Below are 27,292 nucleotides of genomic sequence, written 5' to 3'. Positions count from 1 at the left end.
TCGAAAAAAAATTCGAAATTGTTTGAAATAAATTATTTTTTAAAAATTGAAAAAATTAATAAATTTAAAAACATTATAGTGAAAACCCATCATCAATTGAGCGATAAAAATATGAAGTAGTTTACTATCTATTCCGAAAATCTATTTGCAACCTACTCTTTAAATTGTCTCCAAAAATATTCAATATATATTTCATAATTTTAATCATATATGGAATTCCATAGAACTAATTTCTATAGAATCTAAATAATTATTTTTCAAAGTCATTGGGAAAAAAACGCAATAATCTTCAAGGGTTTTTCCATAGAAATAGTTGTTGGAAAATCTATAAGATAAACCTTAGACTTTCTATAAACTTCTATAAATAAATGATTGGCGGCCTAGCCAGGTCATTAAGACCAATTTAATTCACCATTTGTCCCTCCTTCATACATAAACTATCCTTGGCTAATCTTAACCTCTTATTTGGGAGGTGAGCACCCAATGCCATCATGGGCCATCATGACCACCAGCTTATCTAGATATTTTTGTTACAAACCGTTCATTTGAAGCAAAGAGAGCCCGGAAATGGCCCGAAAAGAAGTTAAAAGTAGCGAAAGAAAACGTTACATCTATTCAATTCTGCTTTCAGGCATTTGCCCATTTGACGATTTTCTATCTGCCAGCGCTACCACCGGTACTGGAAATCGTTGCCTTCCTCTCTGTTGGCGCCCCCTTTACACCCAGTTAAGTACATAGTAGTCTATTTATGTGTCTTCCCCCTCCTCCCGTAGTCCCGCCCAATAGTTGAAGAAAAAAACCTCGTTTACCGTTAGCATCGCCATCTGTCGACAGCTTTCTCCACAACTCTCCCTCCTTCTTCGAGACACCACACTACTCGTTCTCTCAATATCCGCTTGTCGGTGCTGCTGGCGAAAGAGAGGCTAATAAACCACTACTTTATATAGCCCCTGTAGTTTCGGCCGCCTCTCCACTCGTTCTCTTTCCGTACTCGATCGGCCTCGGGCTGGCTTTTATTTTCTAACTGCCGTCGGCTTAGCGCTGCGAATCTCCCCTTTAAGCCGCTGCGAGCCGCTTTCTCGATATACGGACAGTCTTAAATTCTGCGTTTACGACTATGGGAAGCTATAGCCGCTTAAGATCACTTGGGGATTTCGCCCAAAAAGGGAATCGAGAGTTTCCTTGTCTAGTTTTGTTAGCTTTGACATTTACGAGTTATTTCATGGACTAAGACTGTTGTTAATGGCTTGCTGAACAAGATCTATTGATTGTGTTTTTAATTATACCTTTTGGACTTTAAAAACAAACTAATTTTTTTTTAATTTTGTTAGAAATCTTATAGAATTCTACATAGGAATTTTTAAAACACCACTGTTGTACAATGTAAGATATTAATTTTGAAACCATTGTACAATGGTTGTGTTTTAAAAATTAGTACATACTATTTTTTTGGTACAAGACTGCCCCTAATTTACTGTAGTCATTTAAGAAAAATCTAGAAATGTTAAAGATTTTTATAGAGAATTTAATTGCATATAGAAAACCTTTAACATTCTGTAGATTTTTACCATATTTTATAGAAATCTATAGACACATTTTGTAAGGCTACTATCAGGCCGGGTAAGACTTAGACCAACAAATAAAGGACCGTACACTCAATGTTGAACGCTTGTTTCCAAAAAGCAACGCTTCACGCGCGTTCTTAGAGGTTTAAAATATATCTACTCTTGTGAGAGATTATCAATTTTAAGCTCTTTAATTAGTTTTTTGTTTGAGAAGACAAGATTTCGAATGAGTTACCATTCACCAGCATTGTTCCTTATAGAGTGTACTGTGCCTATTTTTTTGGTCAAATGCTAAAGATTACTTTGTTGGAATTCCATTTTACTTATTTGGAATACGTGTTTCGGGATAGAAATTGAGAACTGTATAGAATCTAATGATATTATTTACTGATTTGTAGATGCGAGTTTTACGTATTTAAGATTAAATTTGTTTCACGTGATACAGTTTCCTTAGACAATTAATGACGATATTTAATGTAAGTTGTAGAATAAAGATTTGAATTTCTTAAGAAAATCAGATTAGGCTAGTCTAGAGTTCTTAAATGGAATTCGGTAATATTAGAATATGTTATTTTTCTAAAATAAAATTTTTCGTATTTTTCCGAAAAAATAAAAAAAAGTTTTCATTCCATGATTAGTCTAATATGGTTTGCAAATTTAAATAAAGCGGAATTTTCGCCTCATTTATCGAATCTAAAAGTAAAACTAAACCTCTAGATTAGTTTAAACTGATTAACAATGTAACGCTATTAATGTTTTGTAGTATGTTTACTGTTATTAGACATTTTATATCGATAAAAATATTAAAAACCCTTAAAAGTAATTTATGTTTCATTTTTTATTTCTCCGATTTAATTTTTCCGGAAAATTAACAACTATATTAAAACTTGATCACGTTAGGTTAAAACCGATGATCCATAATTTGTCATATCATATTCATTTTGAGTACAGACAAATATTTGATATTAAAAATCTACAGAATGACAATTTCAATTCAAAAAGATCATCAAACTTAGTTAATTTTTGAAAGAAATATACTAAAGTACATTCTTTAAAATAAAGACATTCAATATACAAATTTACAGTTAGAATATTTGCAACCAATTTAAATTCTAACAAATGGTATTAAACCATTAGCAGTACCAATAACGTACTACCAAGATATTTTTACGTACAAAAGCCAATAATATAACTCGAAAGACTTCTAAAAGATGGCGCAGCAGTCATTTAATATATTGCAAGCGCTGCAATTTTCGGCCCCATCGCTATATTATCGTTTTTCTTCCGAATCGAGCGATAATGACGATAATAATAATAACGCTGATGGGACCCAGATGGCGCGTTTAAAGAGCTTTCTCAAATTTTCGTGTCTGGGATTATAGCCAGAAACAAAGAGAGTGACTGGATTTCCGAGGAAAAGCGTATTACCGCTTAAGCGCTTTTGCACTTTCCGGAAGCAAGGATATAGTTTGCCGCTAGTATCTGGCTTATTTTGGTGCCGGGATTTAAAAGTACGTAAACAGTTCTATCCGGAATAGCTGCGAATATTTCTGGCCATTTATGTCAACTACTTTCGTAACGATTTGGAAATTTTAATCCTTAAGACTTTGCGTAAACTAGAATTTACTTGAAGTTTAAAATCTCTGTTTCGTTGACGATACCATTCGCGTATTAAATTACTAAGATTTAGTTAAAGCTAGGAAACAAATATTTTTACAAAGAGGGCAAGTTTCGAATGGATGACGGTTTGGTTAGCACTTCCGCCTCCCAGAAAGTGGAACCAAGTTGGATCCCAGCTTGTGGTGAGAACTAGGAACAACTCTTTCTACGTTAAGTTTGATAGTTCGCTCTCCACTCGCTTCAGGGGTTTTCCCCCGTGTTCTTCGTTTTCCCCTTATATAAAAACTCGCAACTGTAGGGAATTTTAGGCTCGTTTGCCATGAAGGGCTTGCCACCACCCTCATACGCCGTATAACCCGGCCATCTGAATTAATGGCATCAAAGGGGAACGGCGAAGCTTTTCCAAATATGGCCTTATTTCCGTATCAAAAGATTAACAAGACGTTCAATATACTAACACGAACCTTTTTTTGTCTTGAAAAATAGCTTTTGGCCCAAAAAGTTGAAACGAAAAATAACGCCAGGTGTTTGGGTTTTAATTTTCGCCGCCATCTTAGGGGCTGCCGCCAGCGCCCTTAACCCCGTTTGAGCGATTTGCGAACTATCCTAACTTTTAAAATCGCGCGATTTAGGCTTAAGTCTCTTATAACTGGAACGCGCCGCGCGTGCAATACAAATTTTTCGCGTCTTCAGCAGCGCGCGCGCTTACGTTGTTTTCTGTCTGGCCGACTTCTCACCAGGTGTCGCGGCGGTAGCGCGCTTTTCGATTTCCCGAAATTTCTTTGTTTTATTAAAAATTAACCGCTCAATTTTTTTTGATGCGGTGTTCGCCATAAATTTTAGTTTTTCATGGGCTATAGGGTTATCTAACTGGTTAAAGCTTGACCGTTCCCCTTTAAACGTTACTAAAATAACACATTTTAATTTTTGGAGTACCCTTTCCGGATGTCTTTAGAGACTTAATACCTAATGCTATATTCAACCGAGAACCATGAAATATTACACAAAGATCAACTGATATAAGTTTAGTTTTTATATCGGGATTAGCGCTATTCAGAAATATATATTTTGGAATAAATAGATTTCACAGAATAACTTTTTTCATCCTTTGGAACTGAGGTAACCAATTCCAATTTCATACGACGCCATTTCGAAGGTCGAGATTACCATTATCAAGGTCGAGATGACAATATTTATTTTTATACACTTTTAGGATATTTTCGACTTTTTCAAAAAGGGGTGCTTTGCGAAAAAATAAATGAAAAGGTACAAATCTCGTGTGCAAGAGTCGCGCGGAAAAATTTCGTTCATTTCAAAACGACTTCAAAAACATTATTTTTACTCTTTTCAAAGTCACATAGCAAACGGAATCAAATTTTACATGATTAAAATAGCGTTGAGTTCAGTTCTTACAAACGTTCAAGGTTAATAAGATGGATCTAATTCGGAAATGTATTTTGACTCCATATTCGAAACTTCATTGCTCGGCCAAATATCTCAATCGTTGATTTAACTAAATTGAAAGGGAAGTTCCAAAGAGCTAACCACCTAAAAATCCACGATCGATTACCAATTCTTTAAAGCAGTGCCGTTTCAAGGCCTTATTAGGCCCAATTTCTAAGAAGAATATTTTTAATTGAAATTTTTCATACCAAATTGGCCGCCGGGACCTTCGACAGGTGAAAGCTCGAGGACAACTCCTTCCGCGTTACGTTTGCAAGTTTTATACCCACTGGTTGATGTTGTTTTCCCCCTAGTTCCTCGGTTAAAAGTTAATGTTGGCTCATGTGGCATGAAGCGCTTGCCACCACCCTCCTACGCATTGTAACCCGGCCACCTGAATTTATGGCATTAAAAGTTACTCGATGATTTGGGCATTAATAAGCTTAGCTAACGAAAACGATTATCTCGATAATATACAAAAATCTTAGAATGAACAAAGCTATATCAAACTTGAAAATGGTAATCTCGTCCTTGAAAATAGTAATATCGACCTTCAAAATGGTAATATCAACCCTGAAAATGGTAATCTTGACCTTCAAAATGGTAATCTCGACCTTCAAAATGGTAATCTCAACCTTCAAAATGGTAATCTCGACATTCAAAACGGTAATCTCGACCTTCAAAATGGTAATCTCGACCTTCAAAATGGTAATCTCGATCTTCAAAATGGTAATCTCGACCTTCAAAATGGTAATCTCTTCCTTCAAAATGGTAATCTCGACCTTCAAAATGGTAATCTCGACCTTCAAAATGGTAATCTCAACCTTGAAAATGGTAATCTCAACCTTCAAAATGGTAATCTCGACCTTCAAAATGGTAATCTCGACCTTCAAAATGGTAATCTAAACCTTTAAAATGGTAATCTCTTCCTTCAAAATGGTAATCTCGACCTTGAAAATTGTTATCTCGACCTTCAAAATGATGATCTTTTAAATTCAATACACTGATTACGGCTAGTGTTAACCCCTTCCTAAAGTTCATATCAGTGTTTATTCGTCCTTCGATCCCTTATTTGATTATGGGGTTTACTAAAAGTGGGAAAATTAACTTTCCTCTTGGTGTTTTCGAAAACCCATTAGTTGCTTGGTACTCAATAACAAACAACACTTAACGACATTCCGTCCATAGCAATAGTTCCACTTCGATATTTATATCTCGATGTGGAACTAAAAAGGAAAGGAAGAATGTTGATGTCTTACCTAATGAACAGGCGGAGGCCCAGCAGGAAAAAAGTAGAGCAAAGTAATTCCGCTCGCCCAACGATGCTGGACACCTAGAAATAATCATGTCAGATACAGATGACCAGGTTAGGATAATGCTCTCACAAAATGAACGAGAATGGACGTCGCTATTTCGAATAGATAAAAGCTATTTATTGACGGTCTGACCTCTCTTTCAAAGGTAGTGACTAACTTCAAAGAGGGCGTGGTTATAAAAAAAATCAGCTAGGCTAATACCCAAGGCACCACCTTAGGCCTAAGTCATCAAGCGACTTTTGAAGCCTTTTTAATTCAGGTGGCCGGGTTACAATGCGTAGGAGGGTGGTGGCAAGCCCTGCATGCCACACGATCGAGCCAACAGCTCCCTACACTAACTATTACCGTTAACCTAAGCAAGTTTTTATGGAAGGGGAAACCGAAGAGCTCGGGGGAAAACCCCTTAAACCAGTGAGGAGAGAACTTGCAAACTCAACGCAGAAGGAGTTGTTCCGAGTTTTCACCCAGTGCCACAAGCTGGGACCGAACCCGGCTCCTCTTGCTGCGAGGCGAAAGTGCTAACCACTCCGCCAGGGAATAAAGGTATTAACATAAGTTAATTATACCTAAGGGTGGTCGCGGAGTGGTTACTAGGAAGAGGAGCCTGATTCGATCACAGTTTCAAAGATCTAGTGCTTCCAAGTTCGCCTAACTGCTCCGGTGGTTCAGGTAGTAATTTTCAAATATCGGAAGGTAGTTATTTAATCAGATCATCTTAATATTTATATTCCTTCACCAGCCAATCTGATTTCTAATTATCTCTGATTCAATAGCTCAAGTAACCGATCGAAAATGATCTGCTATTAATAATCTCATCAGATTTATTTATTTATTTGGCTGACTTCTAAGGTTAGCTTTTACTCCTAGCTTTTTATATATTATCTTCTAAAAAATAGCTTTAAAAATGACAGTAATTGAAATTTCGAAAGGAATTCAATCGGCGATATGTAAAATCTATATCTCCACTTCATCGGATTAACATGAAATCAGATTATTTCGGGTTTAAACCATCTGGTATGCATTTAAATTCAAATCCTTTAATCTGTTTATAAGTGAGGGCAGTTCCACATTATCTGATAACTGATCTATCTTTGAACCGGTTGCAAGCCTAGATAACTTGGTAAAGATCCTTCTGCTTTGAGTTTTCTCACCAATACAATTGTGAATAAATCTAATGACTTTGTATCAATCCGGAATAAAGTTAAATTTAAAATTTAGTAATTGGATCAAATATGACACATTTTGTATAAAACGTTTTATGAAAATCGAATTTGGGTCTGCCCAATTTTGAATAAAATTGGATTCACAATTTTTGGAAGAGCAAATTAAGGGTAATTGTATTTGTAATATGTGGCATGAATATCTTCCCACCACGGCTTGGGAAAGTGGTGGTGTACATATTAGCCTAGATAATTATTATTATTAAAATAGAATTTAAAAAGAAAGTTGATTTGCTTTTTAAGGACGTAATCTCAAAATATAGACTTCCTGTTATGACATAATTTATGAATACTACGATTTTGATATAAGATAGGAAAACTCACAGCTTCCGTATGTACAGGATGCGTAGCAAACAAAATGGCGGCAGTCAGGGACGTAAGCCAATCCCAGGCTAGACAACGCCTACAGAGATCTGCCAATTGGACGCTCACGATCACGTGAAGTATTACGTTGACTACATGGTAGCCAATGACATTTTCACCGCCTAGAAAGGCGTTCATTCTGCAACGACACAAAAACAAATCCTTAACATTCATTAAGTACATTTTTGAAATAGTTATTAAAACTAATTTTCTTTTCGTAATCTGAGACAATATCTCAAATAAGTGTAACTAGAAAAATGCAGTTTTAAGAAACTCGAATTTAAAGTTTTCAAATATTTGGTATAACATTTTTATTTGATTTTTATCGCAAAATCTATAAACTGTACGCTGAATTTAAATATATTTTGCGAAAGATTTGGCCAAAATGCTTCAGAAAATGTAAAAAAAAAAAGAGTCTCGACCCAACTGAAAGTAAAACTCTAGACTAGTTTAAACTGATTAATAATGTAACCCTATTAATGTTTTGTAGTATGTGTAAAAATATGTGCAAGAAATTGCTACTAGGTGAAAGCATATTCGAGCAATTGCAAGCCCCTGAATTTCATTTACCTTCTATGGGCTACATACATTATTATAAAATCAAGACCGTTATGGTCAAAAGCAGGAATCCATACCTCTACTGGGAATGCTTATCGCGGCAGATTTTCGTCTCGATGTGGCTGACGGTTTTTTTTGACGTCACTATGTTAACTTAACAAACAACAACGTGAGAGGGGAGCGCGCGCAGAGGGGTTTTTTTTTATCGTAGGCGGGGCCAATGCCGTCAGTGATATTACCATACGTGATACGGCAGTTTAAAAGCCTACCACTAGGATATTTGCGCGGCGGGAAGTAATCTTAAAGGAAAACAGGCAGAAGAAATCCTAGGCCTTTAAGCATTGCAAGTAGAGGTATGGATTCCGGTCAAACGTTACTGTAAATTATGTTAAAAAAGACAGAAGCGTAGATAAGGGGACATAAGGGCCATATGCCCATGTGAAACGTATGGTTGTAAACATGTTTATAAATAGTTTTTTTTTACTTTTATAATTATGTACACACAACATTTACCAAATTAGACAACGGCCACCTATCTTCACTTAACAAGTGTTGCGTGAGCAGTTTGTGGCTAGGGCTTTTTCAATACCCTGAATTGAAACGATAAGATAACGTTAGAAATATTATTATGAACTACACCTTTGTGGGAATAGACGAGTAAATAAAACCGCTTTCCATTTGAAATATTTTTAACGAACTTCCGAGGGAATTGTGGGTAGGAAAGGAGAACCTGATTGGCTATTACGGGAGTCTGCGCAGAACGTAAATTATACTACTTGTACACTTTTACAAAATGTTCCGGCAAAGTGGCGGTTCAGTGTTCCACATCTTAAACTAATTTATTTAAATATTGAGTGTTAATGATTAAAAAGGTTTCGAAAAAAGAAAAACGTAGTTTCTGGAGATGAACTTAACAACTAAAAAAACATGGTATGATAATATTAAAATCTAAATTTAAAAATATTTTTCGGACAAGGCTTAATGCATCTTTCAATGTAGGTTTGCTTTGAAAGTGATTTTAAATGAAGATTTCAGTTTACCAAAAGGAAAGCTTTTACAACCTTTAAGGCAACACTTGGAACCACCCTGGAAACTCATTTAACAAAGCTAATTTAAACTAATTATATTTAATAATAGTAAAACGATAAGAGATCCTTCATGTATATTGTAATCCAAAAATAACAACATAAGCAGCCGACGTTCATAGACCAATGAAAATAGGTTTATAGTTGTAAAAATCAGCCGTAAGATGCCGCTACCATCACAAATATTACTGGATAACCCCCATTTTCTTCCCTCTGTTTCAAAATACCTTCCCCGTGAAAATTAAAGAAAAACTGGCAAACAATTTCTTTACTCGTCTATTTGGTAAAAACAACACTTTATTTGGTAATGTCTCTAACTTCATCCACTTAAAGGTTAGAAAACGCCATCTATAGATATCATTTTCTCAATCAACTCGGGAATAAAATAAGTCAGAGACTCTCTCATAAATACGAAGAATCAGCATAGCCACTCTATTCGAACTGATATCATTAACAGGTTTTCCCGAGAGAGGGCGCGTTTAACTTTCTTAACGAAACCCCGCCTCCTTTTCATTAATCAGCCAATTATCTTTCAAGAAAGCTACGTTTCCCCCCATTCTATGGCTTTCAATATTGCCGCGATTCCATTTTGTAAATGGCTTCGGGATATTTATCCAGATATATTTTACCCAAGTTTTATCAGTTTTGAGCCAAACACTTCATGGCGTACGCGTTCGTTGCCGTTCTATACCACTTGTCTTTGCGAGCGTTGGGAACGCACTCAAACCTCTATAGCTCGCAAGTACGACCACTCAGGTTCATTCCCGAGATATATTTAGTTGCAGTGGGTTATATCGAGTTATTAATGCCCTTTTGAATCCGGCGCGTCTTCTCCGGAGTGTTGAGCCATATTTCGCGGGAAAGGGTTAGTTGAAAACGTAGAGGTGTTTGTTTCTTAATAGGGTTAGGGACTTTGGTCGGGGAATGTTTTAGCCGGGCGAAGGAAGCTCCAACGGATAGTTCCCCGAGGACGGATAAATAGTGGAACGGGTGTCTCTCAGCCTTGAACTCGGATTTTCGACACTTTCGAATTTATATAAAAGCCCGAGGTAGATTTAGCTTCCTCCGGGAATTGCCCACCCTGCTTGGTTTCCCCGTAGATTGCTAGGGTGTATAAATGAATTACGTATAAAATGGAATAAAGCATAATTCACGTCTCTCAACTTTCGGGAAGTGTCTTCGGTTTTGTCATTGTATTTCGATGCATTTTGATGTAATTAGGGGTTTGTTCGGGTACTTATTGCTAGCCTCATTGTTAATTAAATGAAAGTCCTTCCTTGTTAATTAGAAAGAGCACGTCAAAATTGTAATATTTTCCATTGTACCCCACTCGAAAATATATATTTTTTGGTTTTTTGAGGGCTTTGAGCAAAATTAATAAATATCCAGTAAACATAAACAAATAGAATATTCATTGTCATTGGCTTTGGCTGCCACGTTTTCATTGTTCGCGGAATGGCCAGGCTCTAAAATATAACTGTAGCTCCATCCTGAGCTTGTGATGAAGGGCTTGCCACCACCCTCCTACGCATTGTAACTTGGCCACCTTAATTAATGGCTTTAAAAGTCGCTTGATGACTTAGGCTTAAGATGGTGCCTTGGGTATTAGCCTAGCTTATTATTATTGTATAATAAATCCGTTTCCAATCATGAATCCACAGTTCAAAAATTTACTATACAATGTTTATAATTTATAAAAGTAAATTTAATTTCCAATAATTGAAACAAATTTACATTTTAAAAAAGCTTTAGCTTAACGCTATTTAAAAAATGTTTTAAAGCAAAGTTGCAAATTAGCTTATTGTTCGAGCCCTAAATGAATTTTAAGGATATCGTTAGAGAAAATAGTGAACCGAGTTGAAAAACCTTTTTCATAATTTATTGGTAATTATTTAATCGACAACCTCATTTTTATTTTATTTAAATTTAGTTCAGTTTCAATTTTAATAATTATTTATTGAAATAAATTAGCTAGATGTATCTAACTAGTGGTCGTTTTAAACATACGCGACGTGTAAATAGATGGCGCCACCAGTTTGAAGACCTCGTTTTAGGAGATTCGAAGTTCTATATCTAGATCTTATTGATTAACATGATTGTATCGAGAACCTACTTATGAATATGAAGCAATAGCGTCTATTGTGACCGTAGCATACTTCGAAACGAAAGTTCGTCTGCTTTTTAATGATAAAAAGTAAAAATAGATGGCGATCGTCTTCGTGACCTATCAAAAGGAGAGGTCGGCGGAACCAATAAATTAAACGCAAAAATTTCAATTAATCATTAAAATTAGTATTATTTGTTTTATTACATGCAATATTTGATTTAACATGCAAAATTAATCATTTTTTTCGAATATTTCTGAATAATTCTCGGTTATGGTTAAATATAAACAATCGTATAATTTCTTATTCAAACGCCGACCTCTAAACAAATATACACTTTAAGAAGACGACGTTACAACTGATACGATAATGAGACCTTCGATACAAAGTAAGCGAGCGTGTGACTTAGAATCTCCGCAATCCCATATTCTTAGCTACATGAATTCAATCTTGATGAGTATATATTTATTCACTTCTTTGCCAAAAAAATGAAATAGACGCCATCTAGTGAAACGAAAAGCGTTAATGTCGAGCCTCTAAATATTTGTAAGCAATTTGCGGCCCATAAGCAACGGCATTCAGAATATCCAGCCTTCTATATTTACATTTTATATTACAGCGTTACGAGTTTAATTTCGCCTACTCAGCAAATAGGACGAAAGTGTATCACGTCGTATGGAAAATAGAGGGCGGTAAAAGCTTTTACTTCGGAGCTAAAACCGGAAAGAGCGCCCCCTAACTGACCTTATTTGGCGACATCTCTTTCATATACTCTATTTATTTCAAACGTCAGCTTTCGGTACATTTCCTTTCCAATAGATGGCTCTGTTTGCTTATCGGATTTCGGGCGCGAATATCCGCCCTGGTTACTTCTTTTTACTATTATTATTATTATTTGCCCTATACTTTTCACGGCAGTTTTTCAGGGTTTCAAGTAACCAGAGTACTTGGTAGCGTCTAGGGCTTTTTCGTTCGGCTTTCTATCATATTCTTAACTTCCGTTTTCGTTAATAAAGGGGCGAGGTCACCTGGAAGTCGGGCGAGAAAGCGGGGAAAAGCGCTTCAAAGAGGCTGGCAATAAAAATCGGATTTGCACTCCACCCCAGAAATGAAAGTCTCCCCTTTTTTTGGCTCGCGTCTAAATGCGTCTAGCACGTATTGTAGCTCCCTCTAGTGGCAAGTACGCCGGATTATCGCCTCTTTATTGTCGGCTTTTATTTCTACGTTATTAAATGTGTATTAGAAAGGATGGACTGGCGAACGCTATGTTTTGCTGTATAGTCTATCAAAAAGGTTTTGTATAAGAACACGTTACATTCTGTATATTCAGGGGAAAGATATTTGGTTCGACTAGCTAGAAATATTTCGTACTCAACGGGTCATTTTAAAGGCTTGTAGACGGGCCAGCGTAGTGCTCGAAATTGTTTATTCATTATCCACAAAATTTCCGATTTATTTAACAAAAGTTGGTAAAAAGAATATAATTTTAACTTATTTAATTATGTTTTTTACACAACCAAGCATTTATTTGAATTAAAATGGTATTTATTTAAATAATTGTTTGGTTTGTTTAAATAAATGGCTTATCCACTTTCGATTATTTAAACATTTTACAATTATTATTCAAATATTGGTTATTTAAATAAATATTATTTAAATATCGCCGAACTTATTTTATTCATGGATAAAAGTTAATCGAACACCGACCTCTAGGCCAGCGGTTCCATTTTAAAGGCTTGAAGACGGGCCCGCGGTTCCATTTTAAAGGCTTGAAGACGGGCCCGCGGTTCCATTTTAAAGGCTTGAAGACGGGACCGCGGTTCCATTTTAAAGGCTTGAAGACTGGCCCGCGGTTCCATTTTAAAGGCTTGAAGACGGGCCCGCGGTTCCATTTTAAAGGCTTGAAGTCGGGCCCGCGGTTCCATTTTAAAGGCTTGAAGACGGTCCCGCAGTTCCATTTTAAAGGCTTGAAGACGGGCCCGCGGTTCCATTTTAAAGGCTTAAAGACGGGCCCGCGGTTCCATTTTAAAGGCTTGAAGTCGGGCCCGCGGTTCCATTTTAAAGGCTTGAAGACGGTCCCGCAGTTCCATTTTAAAGGCTTGAAGACGGTCCCGCAGTTCCATTTTAAAGGCTTGAAGACGGGCCCGCGGTTCCATTTTAAAGGCTTAAAGACGGGCCCGCGGTTCCATTTTAAAGGCTTGAAGTCGGGCCCGCAGTTCCATTTTAAAGGCTTGAAGACGGTCCCGCAGTTCCATTTTAAAGGCTTGAAGACGGGTCCGCGGTTCCATTTTAAAGGCTTGAAGACGGGCCCACAGTTCCATTTTAAAGGCTTGAAGACGGGCCTGCAGTTCCATTTTAAAGGCTTGAAGACGGGCCCGCGGTTCCATTTTAAAGGCTTTAAGACGGGCCCGCGGTTCCATTTTAAAGGCTTGAAGACGGGCCCACAGTTCCATTTTAAAGGCTTGAAGACGGGCCCACGGTTCCATTTTAAAGGCTTGAAGACGGGCCCGCAGTTCCATTTTAAAGGCTTGAAGACGGGCCCACGGTTCCATTTTAAAGGCTTGAAGACGGGCCCGCGGTTCCATTTTAAAGGCTTGAAGAATTATAATAATGCTACGAAAAATTCATGTATTTGTCCTTGCAATGTTTCGAATGAAATAATTAGTTGACATTATTTTATCAATTCTCTAACTGCATTTCACGAACAAACAGTAGACTCGTCCCTGTAAGAGACAATCATATTGGTTCCGTATCTCATGGGCTGCCTAAGACTTCCTTTAAAATCCGGTGTGGTTTACCTTTCCCTTCTTGTGCAGGTGGAAATCTAAACCATGGTTAAATACAAATAAATGCATTCTACCCGTTTCTTTGTGGTCGCACTTAGGCTTTATTAATAAGGAGCAAATAATTATACGACCCATAAATAATGACAACGCATAATATATCCGACGATTTGCGGTTATACTTACAATAAATAATGAACGTTTTAAAGTACAGTTAATTTATGCGTAACGCTTACGAAGCACTTAATTACCGGGTAAAAGCGAGCCAACCGTTCCATCATTTTTTAAATAAAATTTGCGTAAAAAAACTGAGTGATTATTAAAAATAAATTCACTATCGCTTAGAAATATTAATAAAAAAGGGGGCTTTAAAAATTCAAAGCGGGGCTTAAATTTTATATTCATGGATTCTTTAATATCTTAATCACGCGTTAAATCGCCAATATTTTTCTAATGAATATTAAAATGGCGCTCATCTTTCAAAAAAAAAAGGTTTAACATAATAAAAGAGAAGCCCTATTTTCAAAAAAAGGGAAAGTTATTTTAATTAAAATTTTATAATCGCTAGAGGGCGCTGTTTGGTATTCAAATAAAGTTATTTTAAAAGAGTAATTATACAAGCTTTTCTCTGGCCACCGACGAAAAAATTAATTATTAAAAATAACAGTCGACGAAGATTGAAAAGTTTCGGTCTTGACAAAAAAACTAGATTTTTATTTACTTTTGTTTTTCTAGGAGATAAAATAAGATAGGATTCTTAACCATAATGCATCCCAAAAGAGGACCCAGTTTTGGGAGGGTGACGAAAAAATAGCTCACCCCAGAATGAAAAGGAAAAGGCTTTTTGCGGGTGAGATCGAAACATGAATAATTCATATGAGCCGTTTTGGCGCACGCTTTTGCTTTAAAATTTCTGTTTAAACATAAACAAGGAAGACGGTGGCGTATTGAAGTTCCACTTCTGAGCCGTTCCCGAAATTAACTAATCGCTAATCACAGCCAGGAAGAAAAACCCGCGAAACTATTTGGTGGTCATGTTGAAAATATAAATTTTAATATTTGAAAAATATCTTTATTAATATTTGAAAAATATCTTTATTAATATTGGAAAAATATCTTTATTAATATTGGAAAAATATCTTTTTTAATATTTGAAAAATATCTTTATTAATATTGGAAAAATATCTTTATTAATATTGGAAAAATATCTTTATTAATATTTGAAAAATATTTTTTTTAATATTTGAAAAATATCTTTATTAATATTTGAAAAATATCTTTTTTAATATTTGAAAAATATCTTTATTAATATTTGAAAAATATCTTTATTAATATTGGAAAAATATCTTTTTTAATATTTGAAAAATATCGATTTTAATATTTGAAAAATATCGATATTTAAATTTGAAAAATATTGTTTTTAATATTTGAAAAATATCGATTTTAATATTTCAAAAATGTTGTTTTTAATATTTGAATAATATCTATAATAAAATTTGAAAAATATTGAATTTGATATTTGAAAATATCAATTTTTTATTTGAAAAATTTCAATTTTATTATTTGAAAAATATCGATTTCAATGTTTGAAAAATATCGATTTTGATATGTGAAAAATATCGATTTTGACATTTGAAAAATATATATCAATAATTATAAAAGTGTGGCATAGCGAAAGTAGGGTTTACGCAAGACGTTGATATCTTCGTGAATATTTGTGATATAAGCCGGAAGTTTTCGCTAGTTGATGAACAATATATAAATAATGTGTAGTGAAGCACCGTACTTAATAATGGTGGACCTTCTCAGAGGCATTTGACAAACATATTACTTAATTATATAATTTGTAGAGCTTCTCAGAGTATATTTACCCTCGTCATCATATTGGTTAGACCACAGTTCTAAATAAAAACGTTCCCTACGCACCTATGCAGCGAAACCTAAAAATTACAACAGTACAACCCTGAACGTATTTAGATAACGGAGAACGTGTTTTGCACCTTGACAAGACTGAAATCGAAATAGTACCGCCATCTGTTAGGGACTTGTTAAAAAATATTTTTATTTCTACAATAATTAAAAACCTATGTACTGTTGATTAACAACGAATTTAACATTTAAATCGATAAAATTGAACTTAATTTAACTTGGACGAAATAAATAACGAGCTAGTTTGAACATTTCTTTAACCAACTATACACATTTCCTCGAAAAATAAAAGGTTTTTGCGACCGATATTAGATGTCGCTATACCATTAGACAAAATAAAGGATTTATGTTTGAAACCGTAGCTTTGGTGTTAAAACAGATTAGTGGGGCTGAAAAGGTAACTCGTACGCTCTCAGTAACCTACATACGTTCTTGGTACGACATCATGTCTGTCAAATTCAAAAAGTATTCCTACAACCCGTTCAAAGGGTGTAGGTTGAAAAAATAGTAAGAAGCGCAGCTCGCGCATAATCTCGCGACGGGGAAAAAAGGGAGGTTGGGCTTCTCTGTATATTTACAAAATGCAGTTCGATCTTGTTTTTTTGCTCTCCCCTCCCCCCTTTTTCCCCCCAATCTTTGCTCTTTGCATCTTTCGGCAAGAATTTAAACGGAGGGACGGGGGTATTTGGGCGCGATGGGGGGTGGCAAGTAGTGAAGCACGTGCCCCGTCAACCCCAAGATGGAAGTGATCTTTATCCGCGCGACGAAAGTGCGTTTGATCCGCTTCTGATCGGTGGCTGGCCGAAGCGCGCACTCCGCCGCGCGTACTCTTCCGATATAAAAAATAAGTCCTTTCTCTTTTTGCCTGGTTTATCTCGATTTCTTTGGCGAGCGCCTTCAGAATGAGGGAATTTCACGGCGAATGACACCCTGACGACAATTTTATTGCGGAATATTGAAAATAAGATATGCGTTTTATATATTTAAATTTTTTCTTTTTCCCAAAATATTTCTCTCTCAAGATTGGGAATTCTTTTTTTGAGAGATTTCATTCGAAATTCAGATATGAAATGGACTCGGCCTTTCAAATAGTGCGTGACGTAGTACATTGAAACGTGCCAATTGCAAAATTTACTGGCTCTATGAATTTACGGCGGTGTGGTTAGCACTTTCGCCTCGCAACAAGAGGAGTCGGGTTCCATACCAGCTAGCGGCACTGGTTGGAAAACTCGGATTCACTCCTTCCGCGTAGAGTTTGTAAGTTCTCTCCCCACTGGTTTAAGGGGTTTTCCCCCGAGTTCTTAAGTTTCCCCAGTCCATAAAAACTTGTAGAGGTTAACGGTAATAGTAAGTGTAGGGAGCGGTTGGCTCGCATGGCATGAAGGGCTTGCCACCACCCTCCTACGCATTAAAACCCGGATACCTTAATCCTATATTAATATTTTTATATTTATATTAACTTTATGTACTTTTGATATTTTATTCTATTGATATTTTATTGTTCTATTTATATTTCATTCTATTGATATTTTGTTGTTCTATTAATGTTTCATTCTATTTTTATTTTGTTGTTCTTTGTTTATTTTAACTATATTTTAATAAGCTGGTTGTTGTTTTTTCATTAAATACGTCTATCTCGAAAAAGGGCTTACAAATCACTCGTTGACTTAGCCCTCGTACCAAATGTAAAGTGTTACATGATTGATTAAAAATTGAATTGAATTGAAATTGAAATGAAGGCAATAAAAGTCGCTAGATGATATTCCTAGGATGTGGCCTTTTGTTTTAGCCTATAGCTGATTATTATCATTATTATCATGGAAAAGGAATTGGTTTTTCTCGTTTCCCTAAATATTGTAAATCTGAATTTCGTTTTAAATAAAGAGTTAAAATCGTCACATAATCTACGCTTAGTTTGTTAATCTTAGTCATTATTTGTAGTATCGTCTAGAAGGGCTATCCCATATCAGTGTTTTAACCCGAAAATTTTATCTTTTATTACCTTTTTGCGCAGTTTAAATTTCTATCTCTTTAAATCAAGGGTTTCTTTAGTAACTGTCGATCTCGACGTTCAAAATGAATATATCGAAAAAATACTAAAATATTTTTTTAAGGAATAAACATTATAAACCTTCACAAAGGGAAACTGGCCGGTATCTTCCCATTGCGCCGAATCCCATTCGACCGAATTCCCATTAGACTGAATGAAATTAGCCCAAAGGCGGGTTTTGTATTTTTCTAATCGACCGACGCAATATTGACAATAGGCGATATAATAAAGTAACGTGGCCTTCTTGTTTTGATGGGAAAGGCCAGCTTCCACTATGCTTCCATTAGCTTTCCCACCAAAGAGCCTATGAATTCATCCGTAGGCTTTAACTGTACTATTTCGTTATCCCATTTTAAGAAGTTGAGCAAGCATATCGGACTTTATAATATCGCCTATTGAGCGACCGCAAGAAAAATAGTTTTTCTTTCTACTCTTTAAGTTTTCGTCTGCTTTGACCACTTTAAAAATTGCCTGGTTAGGTTAGGTTAGGTAACACTGCATGCTGTTCTGACAGATGCTGAAACGGATAAAACCGAATCCTAAACCCGGATAAGTGCGGGTTTTTCAGTCGAATGGGACAATCCCATTAGACCGAATCCTAAATCCGCCAAAGTGCGGCTTTTTCGGTTCGGTCGAATGGGATTCGGCGCCATGGAACAGATTCAACTGGCCCACCCCTGCTTCAGATCAACGATGAATGAACAACTAGTATTTAGAATATGCGAAGTATGTAGTTAGAACAGTATTTTCCTTCACATATTTTAAGTTGAAAACGTTTTAACCCGACCTGATTTGATAGATTAGCCAATAAATTAAAGATAAAAAATTAGGTTTTATCCAATATAATACACCGAAATTATTGTCTGGAACAGCGCTACATTTTATGTTGCTATCAAAAAGCTAATGCCTTAAAGTACACTCTTAAAACCAAAGGTGTATTTTCTTGTCCCATATTTAACACCTTAACAGGTTTATAAAGGTAGTTATTCTACACATTAAAAAGCAGTATTCCTGCTAGGGTGTTTATTTACAGTGTTTGGGATACAAGACTACTCCTTTTAGGGTACCAAACGACTCCCTTCAGGGTGCTACAATACTCCCTTTAAAGTGTTAAAATACTCCTTCTAGGGTACTAAACTACTGCCTTAAGGGAGCTACACCCTTACGAGGTGTTAAATCACTCAATTTACGGGGTAATATAACACCCTTTATACACCTTTTCAAGTTTTTAATTTGGGACAATAAAAATCCCTTTAGATCGTTTAAATTAACATTAAAGAGTGTTTTTTTACAGATATTACACCCTTAATATACCATTAAAACACCCTTTGTTTTAAGAGTGTATAGCTCAAAAATACGTAGTGTTCGGTTTTTGTTACACTTTTTAGAACGTGGCCCACCCTATCCAAAATAGAAGATAAATTTAAACACGCGTTTATTTTTCGGTAATAGGTGGCCGCTCTGAAATCTATTTTACCTGTAAACATTTGTAGTTTCAGAATCACAAATTAAAAATTAAATAGTAATCATTGCACTTTGGACATAACTACCCTGATATAACATTGTTAATAAAATATTTATATTAGTAGAGAATACTATACGAGACAAACAATATAAAATGTAGATTACACTTAATTATTCACGAAATTATAATTAAAAATTAATAACAGTTAAGGGGTTAATCTTTGTACCCAAAAGACACGAAGCCTATCCGCACTACCACCCCTATTATATCGATACGTACATCAATAATTAACGGGTTTCAAATTTAATAACGATCAGGATGATAGGCGCGACCGCACCAAAAACATTTTCTAATCAAAAAATGGCGTTAAACCCCCCTTCCCCATTGTTCGCGAGGTTTATCCCCCCGTCCCCCACCTTGGGGGTAGAACTTTAATTGATGTTAACGCCATCTCGTGTGCGACCGCCGTTGTTAGTCAGAGGTCGCGCTGTTTGAGCCCAAAGTTGGCGAGGTCGTTCTCGGCGTTGAATAAATCTTTTCGAGTCAAACTACGTTCGTCGACCATGAATGAGAAGGCCCCAAATGAAGATTGATTAGTCGGGGTCTACGCCTGTAAAAATGACTCGTCTAACCTCCCTTACCCCCAATCTCCAACCCCTTGCGTGGAAGCGAAGCCCCTCAATCAGGAGCGATACTCTCGCCAAGCCTTTTCATTCCACGTTAGCAAGTACAATTTTGATATTTAACAGTTACATTACTGGCCGTTCAATTAGCTAATTAAATTCGTAAAGATTTTCAGTTATTAAGTTATTTTTTTGCAAGTAGTTCCAAACCGTTGAAAGGTCTTGCAATGTAAATTTCTACATGAGAACAGTAATTACGGCGATAACGGATTAATTTCCGTGTGATTACCTTATGATAACGGAGTAATTACGGTGAAAACGGATTGATTTCCGTATGATTTCCTTATGATAACGGAGTAATTACGGCGAAAACGGATTGATTTCCGTATGATTTCCTTATGATAACGGAGTAATTACGGCGAAAACGGATTGATTTCCGTATGATTTCCTTATGATAACGGAGTAATTACGGCGAAAACGGATTGATTTCCGTATGATTTCGTTATGATAACGGAGTAATTACGGTGATAACGGATTGATTTCCGTATGATTACCTTATGATAACGGAGTAATTACGGCGATAACGGATTGATTTCCGTATGATTACCTTATGATAACGGAGTAATTACGGCGAAAACGGATTGATTTCCGTATGATTTCCTTATGATAACGGAGTAATTACGGTGATAACGGATTAATTTCCGTATGATTACCTTATGATAACGGAGTTATTACGGCAATAACGGATTAATTTCAGTATGATTACCTTATGATAACGGAGTAATTACGGCGATAACGGATTAATTACCGGTTGATAACCTTATGATAGCGGAGTAATTACAGCGACCACGAATTTATTTCAGGTTGTTTAGCTTATGATAACGGAATAATTGATGACAGGATGGTAACGATATGATAACGGAGTAAGTACAAGATTTAAGAAATGATTACAGGATGGTAACGGTAACGGAGTAATTACAGGGATTAAGAATTGATTACATGATGTAACGATATGATAACGCAGAAAGTACAAGATTTAAGAAATGATTACAGGATGGTAACGGTAACGGAGTAATTACAGGGATTAAGAATTGATTACAGGATGTAACGATATGATAACGCAGAAAGTACAAGATTTAAGAAATGATTACAGGATGGTAACGGTAACGGAGTAATTACAGGGATTAAGAATTGATTACAGGATGTAACGATATGATAACGCAGAAAGTACAAGATTTGAGAAATGATTACAGGAGGGTAACGGTAACGGAGTAATTACAGGGATTAAGAATTGATTACAGGATGTAACGATATAATAACAGAGTAATCACAAGGTTTAAGAAATGATGACAGGATGGTAACTATATGATAACGGAGTAATTATAGGTTGATTGCGAAGTGCTTACGGATTAATAACAGGTTGATAACGATATGTCGGATATGATAATCGAGAAATTAGGACGATTACAGGATTCATAACCGTTGGGTAACGCTAGCATAATGGAGTTATGACGGGTATTCCAGAGTGATTACAGCGATAAAGGAGTGGTAACGGAGGTATATATCGTAATTATTACAGTGTTCGTAGATTACGTCAAGTCCATTTTCTCCGAGTTGTCCAACATGTGGTTCCAATTGCGTCTAGTTCGAACACGACCATCTTCATACCTGTAGGGTATTACCGGCGGTGGGCAGTTACCAAGAAGAAGGGGAACGATTTCTATATATAAAACACGTCAGAGATTAGAGCCGAGGTCATTCATCAAAATATTTCGTATTTCTGCCGCCAGGGGCCGCTGCTCTCTTATCGGCGTTTCGAGGCAACTTCCGCCAACACATTATCAAAATTTCCCCCTATCTTTCACTTCCAATTGGAACCGGGAACTTTTTACAAAGAGGCCAACTTTTAGGCCACCTCCAAACCGACGAATTCGGCACATTCAACATTTTGTCAATTCATTAACATTTTCATTTTTCAATAATCAACATGAAATTAAAAATATTCATGATTAAATTATAAAATTGTTTAGTAAATCATTTTAAGAACTGAAATAGCTTAATCGTTTTAATATGTTTAAAAGAATTTTAATCGTTTTAATAGATTTTTAATCGATTGAATAGATTTTAAATCGTTTTAATAGATTTAAAATCGTTTTAATAGATCTTAAATCGTTTTAATAGATTTTAAATCTTTTTAATAAATTTTTAATTGTTTTAATAAATTTTTAATTGTTTTAATAAATTTTTAATTGTTTTAATAAATTTTTAATTGTTTTAATAAATAATTGTTTTAATAAACTTTTAATTGTTTTAATTAATTTTTAATTGTTTTAATTAATTTTTAATTGATTTAATAAATTTTTAATTGTTTTAATAGATTTTAAATCTTTTCAATAAATTTTTAATTGTTTTAATATGTTTTAAATCTTTTCAATACATTTTTAATTGTTTTAATAGGTTTTAAATCTTTTCAATAAATTTTTAATTGTTTTAAGAGATTTTAAATCTTTTTAATCGTTTAAATAGATTTTTATTCGTTTAAATAGATTTTTAATCGTTTCAATATATTTTTAATCGTTTAAATAGATTTATCATCGTTTAAATATATTTATCATCGTTTTAATAAATTTAAAATCGTATTTATAAATTTTATATTATAGTAATCGTTATAAAAGTTAACGTTTTAATTGTTTAGATCACTAATTATTTGTTATAAACTTTATTTAATAGTTTATATTATTATTCAATCGTGTCAATAATTAATTCTTATAATGACCATTTAAAAATCATTTAATATATTTAGTTACGACTTATTTTTTAATCTTTTTCAATATTAAACGGTTGCCTTATAATTATGAATTGGGATATTAACCGTTCGTTCTGTGTCGCCAATTTCAAAGCATTTGGGCCCAAACAAAATATGAGCAAATACATTTTCGACGATAATTTTCATTATCTAAAAGTGAATATGGAGAAATCGTAGGTAACTCAGTTTACTGATAAGGGCCTTTTGTTTGGGTCATCAAATCAACAAATAACTTTTCTATTATCAAGTTTCTCGTACAGTTTTGTTTGATTGCGGTTTACGACAAAATTATCGTATAGAAGGTACTTATTAGGCTAGTTTTCCATTCCCAGTAATTTCACGATTTGTGGCTCAATAAGAGAAAGTTTGACTTCGTTTTACTCTGTGTGTATCGGTTGCCGTGACAACGAACGGCTTGCTTTGAATGGCCGTATACTTAATTAGCGGAAAAGCGTTTTGTTCTTTTTGACTATCTGTTCCTTCCTTCGGGTTGGTCATAATAGTGTCAGAATATTAATCGACACTTTGATTGAAGGCTACCTTTGGGTCTTGTATTGCACTGCCTCGATCCGTTTGTAGTAGTGGTAAACCCGAAATTTGATGGCAATATACATTGAGTTGGGAATAAATAGAGGTACAACTAAATCTGGCTGGCGCGGGACCAATTTCGTTCAATAAGGAGACTTGATCAACTTTATCGTTCTACCGTGGCGGCATCTGTCTCTAGTGGTGGAAACTATATTGCAATTGAATTATTTCGCGAATCTGATGCGAAATTGAAATGTATGATTACTCGTAACAAACAAATAAAACCTTTGAAGTTGCTTAAAAATAATTTTATTCTGTCAACACGATCCTTTTTATTTCAAGTTACGGTGAGTTAGCTAATAATTATTTATTTTTAGCCACTTAACTTTACAAAATATAGATGGCACTACCGCCTAATTATAAAGATGAATTTCGTACAGTCTTATCAGAACAGGTCCCGCGTAACCATGGACACCGAAATCGTAATTGTAATTCTAGCAGTATTCTTCCCAATTCAATAACAATATACTTCAAACAAAAGAAAATTGAAGCCAGGAGCATTAACTTAATATATTTCTATGTTATATGTGTCTCATTAAAGGGCCGTTGGAAAATGGCTTTCGGCCAATGTTTCTGAAATTTGGATATGTTTTACTTCCGAACATCGTGACGCAAAAGATTGCTGGGCTCAACGACCAAAACTAAACATTTCGATGAATATTTTACTGAGCAGTACGTCAATCTAAAAAACCAAAAATTATCAAAATTCTGAAAATTTATTTATTTATTTATAACAGTTATTTTTCAATGATATTCACACTAATTGATTTTAATTATTTTATTTACGCTAGTTTGCGATAGAAAGAAATATTTCGGTTATTTAAATTTCGTCCGCCAATGGCGTTACTTTCGTTCTCGCTAGTAGTAAATTTCGTCCTAAGCATATTTAAATACTAGGGGGCTCTGTGCTGAGAGCTAAACCTATATTTCGCAATATCTCTGTTAAAAGTTCAGTGTTAATTTTTCCTAATTGACACACTTATGGCTATTATGTTACTTATGATTACGCTTTTACGAAGAAAATATTTCTATTCAAACTAAATTCATAATAATATTTTGGTGGAAATATAATTTCATTGTTAGATTCACGTTTTTGTCTTAAATAAATAATAAATACATTGAGTAAAAAAGTAGGAAGGCTCTACAGAAAAATATTTAAGAATTCTATATTCAACAGTATCGAAGAAAAAGGTTGAATCATGTTTAAAAAGCGGATGGGGTATTACTATTCAACGAATTGGAATGAAAATAAAAATAAAACTAAAAACAGAAATATTATTCAAAGGAAAAGCATCTCAATATTATTTTTTTCCTCCTTTTGAGAATCGCATTTGAATTAAGACATAGAATTGAAAAATCGAGGGATTTGGCTCTTTCTCGGAAGGGTAGGTTTAAGGTGGTCTCTACTGGAGGAGAGTACAAACTGACGTTTCCAGGGAAACGAACGCGGAGAGAGTGTGTGTAGCTGGAAGGCCACCCACCCCCGGAAAGACGGATAACGAAAAAGCGCGCTGACAATAAATTATTCAGAAAATACTTCGACAATAAATATCCCTTCTTCGGACAGTTGACGCGCTCGCGTCCCACTATTTTCGGACATTCTATCATGGTCAACAGCGTCTGTCGTTCCCTTATTTCCCTCCCCCCTCTGTTTATATAATGTTTCATTCATAATTTTCACAAGTTATAAATAACATAATTTTCACAAGTTATAAATAACATAATTTTCACAAGTTATAAATAACATAATTTTCACAATTTATATAAGCTATAAATAACACGAACTATAATTACAAATGATATTTAATAATTATAATAATCAGCTAGGCAAATACCGAATGCCCAAGTCATGGTGGGGTGGCGGAGTGGTTAGCCCCTTCACCTCGTAGCGAGAGGAGCCGGGTTCGATCCCAACTTGTGGCACTTGGTGAAAACTCAGAACAACTCCTTTCAAGTTCTCTCCCCAATGGTTAAAGGGGTTTTCCCCCGAGTTCTTCGGTTTCCCCTTCCATAAAAACTTGCTGAGGTTAACGGTAATAGTGAGTGTAGGGAGCTGTTAGCTCCCGTGGCATGAAGGGCTTGCCACCACCCTCCAACTTATTGTAACCCGGCCACCTGAATTATTGGCTTCAAAAGTCGCTTGATGACTTAGGCCTAAGGCGGTGTCTTTGGGTATTAGCCTAGCTGATTATTATATTTTTAATTTTAATCCCTAAATAGTAGCTTATCCTTGTAGTCAGATGAGCCCATTTTTGGTCAATAAAGTTGGCCATTTTGAAGGGAATATCACAATTCTCAAGGTCGAGATGCGATCATGTTTCTAATATTTTTTCATGGGTGCCTCTGCTATAAGTATGTTGAACTATAGAAGATTTGTGTTTTCTTCAGTAATGAAAGTTGGTAATTTTTCCTCTTTAAAAACGTGGTATATACTTCTGCTACTACATATAATAACATATGTTGATTATATTTAATCCCATTAAGACTTAATTATTGTAATCTTGTTATCTACACTCTTAAAACAAAAGGTGTATTTTCTTGTCCCATATTTAACACCTTAACAGGTTTATAAAGGATGTTATTCTACACATTAAAAAGCAGTTTTCCTGCTAGGGTGTTTATTTACACTGTTTGGGATGCTTAGGTCCTCCGTTTTGGTTACTTTTTTATACAGTTTGTGGTATAAACCTATTCCCTTCAAGGTACAAGACTACTCCTTTTAGGGTACCAAACGACTCCCTTCAGGGTGCTACAATACTCCCTTTAAAGTGTTAAAATACTACTGCCTTAAGGGAGCTACACCCTTACGAGGTGTTAAATCACTCAATTTACGGAGTAATATAACACCCTTTATACACCTTTTCAAGTTTTTAATTTGGGACAATAAAAATCCCTTTAGATCGTTTAAATTAACATTAAAGAGTGTTTTTTACAGATATTACACCCTTAATATACCATTAAAACACCCTTTGTTTTAAGAGTGTAAAATGCTTTTAACATTAGAACATTAATGTGCTAGATATTTCTCTGTAAGAGGTACATTATTAACTTATGTTACTACGCGTTATAACATATATCGATTATACGTTATTCCATTATGACGTACGTCTAGTTCCGAAATTTTTGCCATATCGATTTTTAAAATGCTTTTAATGAAATTGAATTTGGAAAGGTTTGTCACGATCGCCTTGTTTTTTGGCCTTGAAAATATTTTCAACAGTTTTAAGTGCTTTAGCTTTATTGCCTTCACGACTATTTTTCAAAGCGACGATAATGAAAAGCTAGTGTCAAAGGCACTATAATAAGCTTTAGAACCAGGAGCTTAATAACAAGTAGCTCAAGCTACAATAGACGCTAAAAGAAATTATTCACTCCAAAATAAAAACCGTCAAAAGGAAGGGTTTTTAAATTAAAAACGCGTGAATCTCGATGATATCGCCCATTTTTTCGTCGCACGTGTAATTATTTATTCTGATAATAAAATAGAATCACGTGGGCTTAGCAATATTTATCCGCATTTGTCTTAGCCAATAAGATTATCCCTTCCGAGCAAGCACGCGCCAATTTACACAATATAACCGTTGAATTTTTCAAATCAATTTCTTTTAAGATCTATTGCTACTTTAAACGGCTTCCCACGTTACTGGTTGGACTTTAATTATTTGTTATACAGTATTTAAGAAAATTACTCTAAATTTTAATTTTATTTTTCAATTTTAAATATAATAAAGGTTTCAGCTCACTTACAAAGGAGAGTACCCGAGATGTTTATT

General features: G+C 35.0%; 1 protein-coding gene across 1 annotated transcript in view; it reads right to left on the bottom strand.

Moving 5' to 3' along the window:
* LOC149958548 (protein O-mannosyl-transferase TMTC1-like) overlaps nucleotides 1-27,292 on the bottom strand; it is a 168,129-nt gene that overhangs the window by 79,737 nt on the left and 61,100 nt on the right. The window contains exons 2-3 of the mRNA XM_090165914.1: nucleotides 7,489-7,666; nucleotides 5,888-5,961 (exon numbers count right to left, since the gene is read on the bottom strand). Coding sequence (XP_090022040.1) covers nucleotides 5,888-5,961; nucleotides 7,489-7,666 — 252 coding nt within the window. The remainder of the gene's footprint in view (nucleotides 1-5,887; nucleotides 5,962-7,488; nucleotides 7,667-27,292) is intronic.

Source organism: Leiobunum rupestre, chromosome 2 (assembly GCF_980474605.1).
Source record: "Leiobunum rupestre chromosome 2, qqLeiRupe1.1.hap1, whole genome shotgun sequence".
Lineage (NCBI taxonomy): Eukaryota > Metazoa > Arthropoda > Arachnida > Opiliones > Sclerosomatidae > Leiobunum > Leiobunum rupestre.
This window is presented reverse-complemented; position numbering and strand designations above follow the sequence as displayed.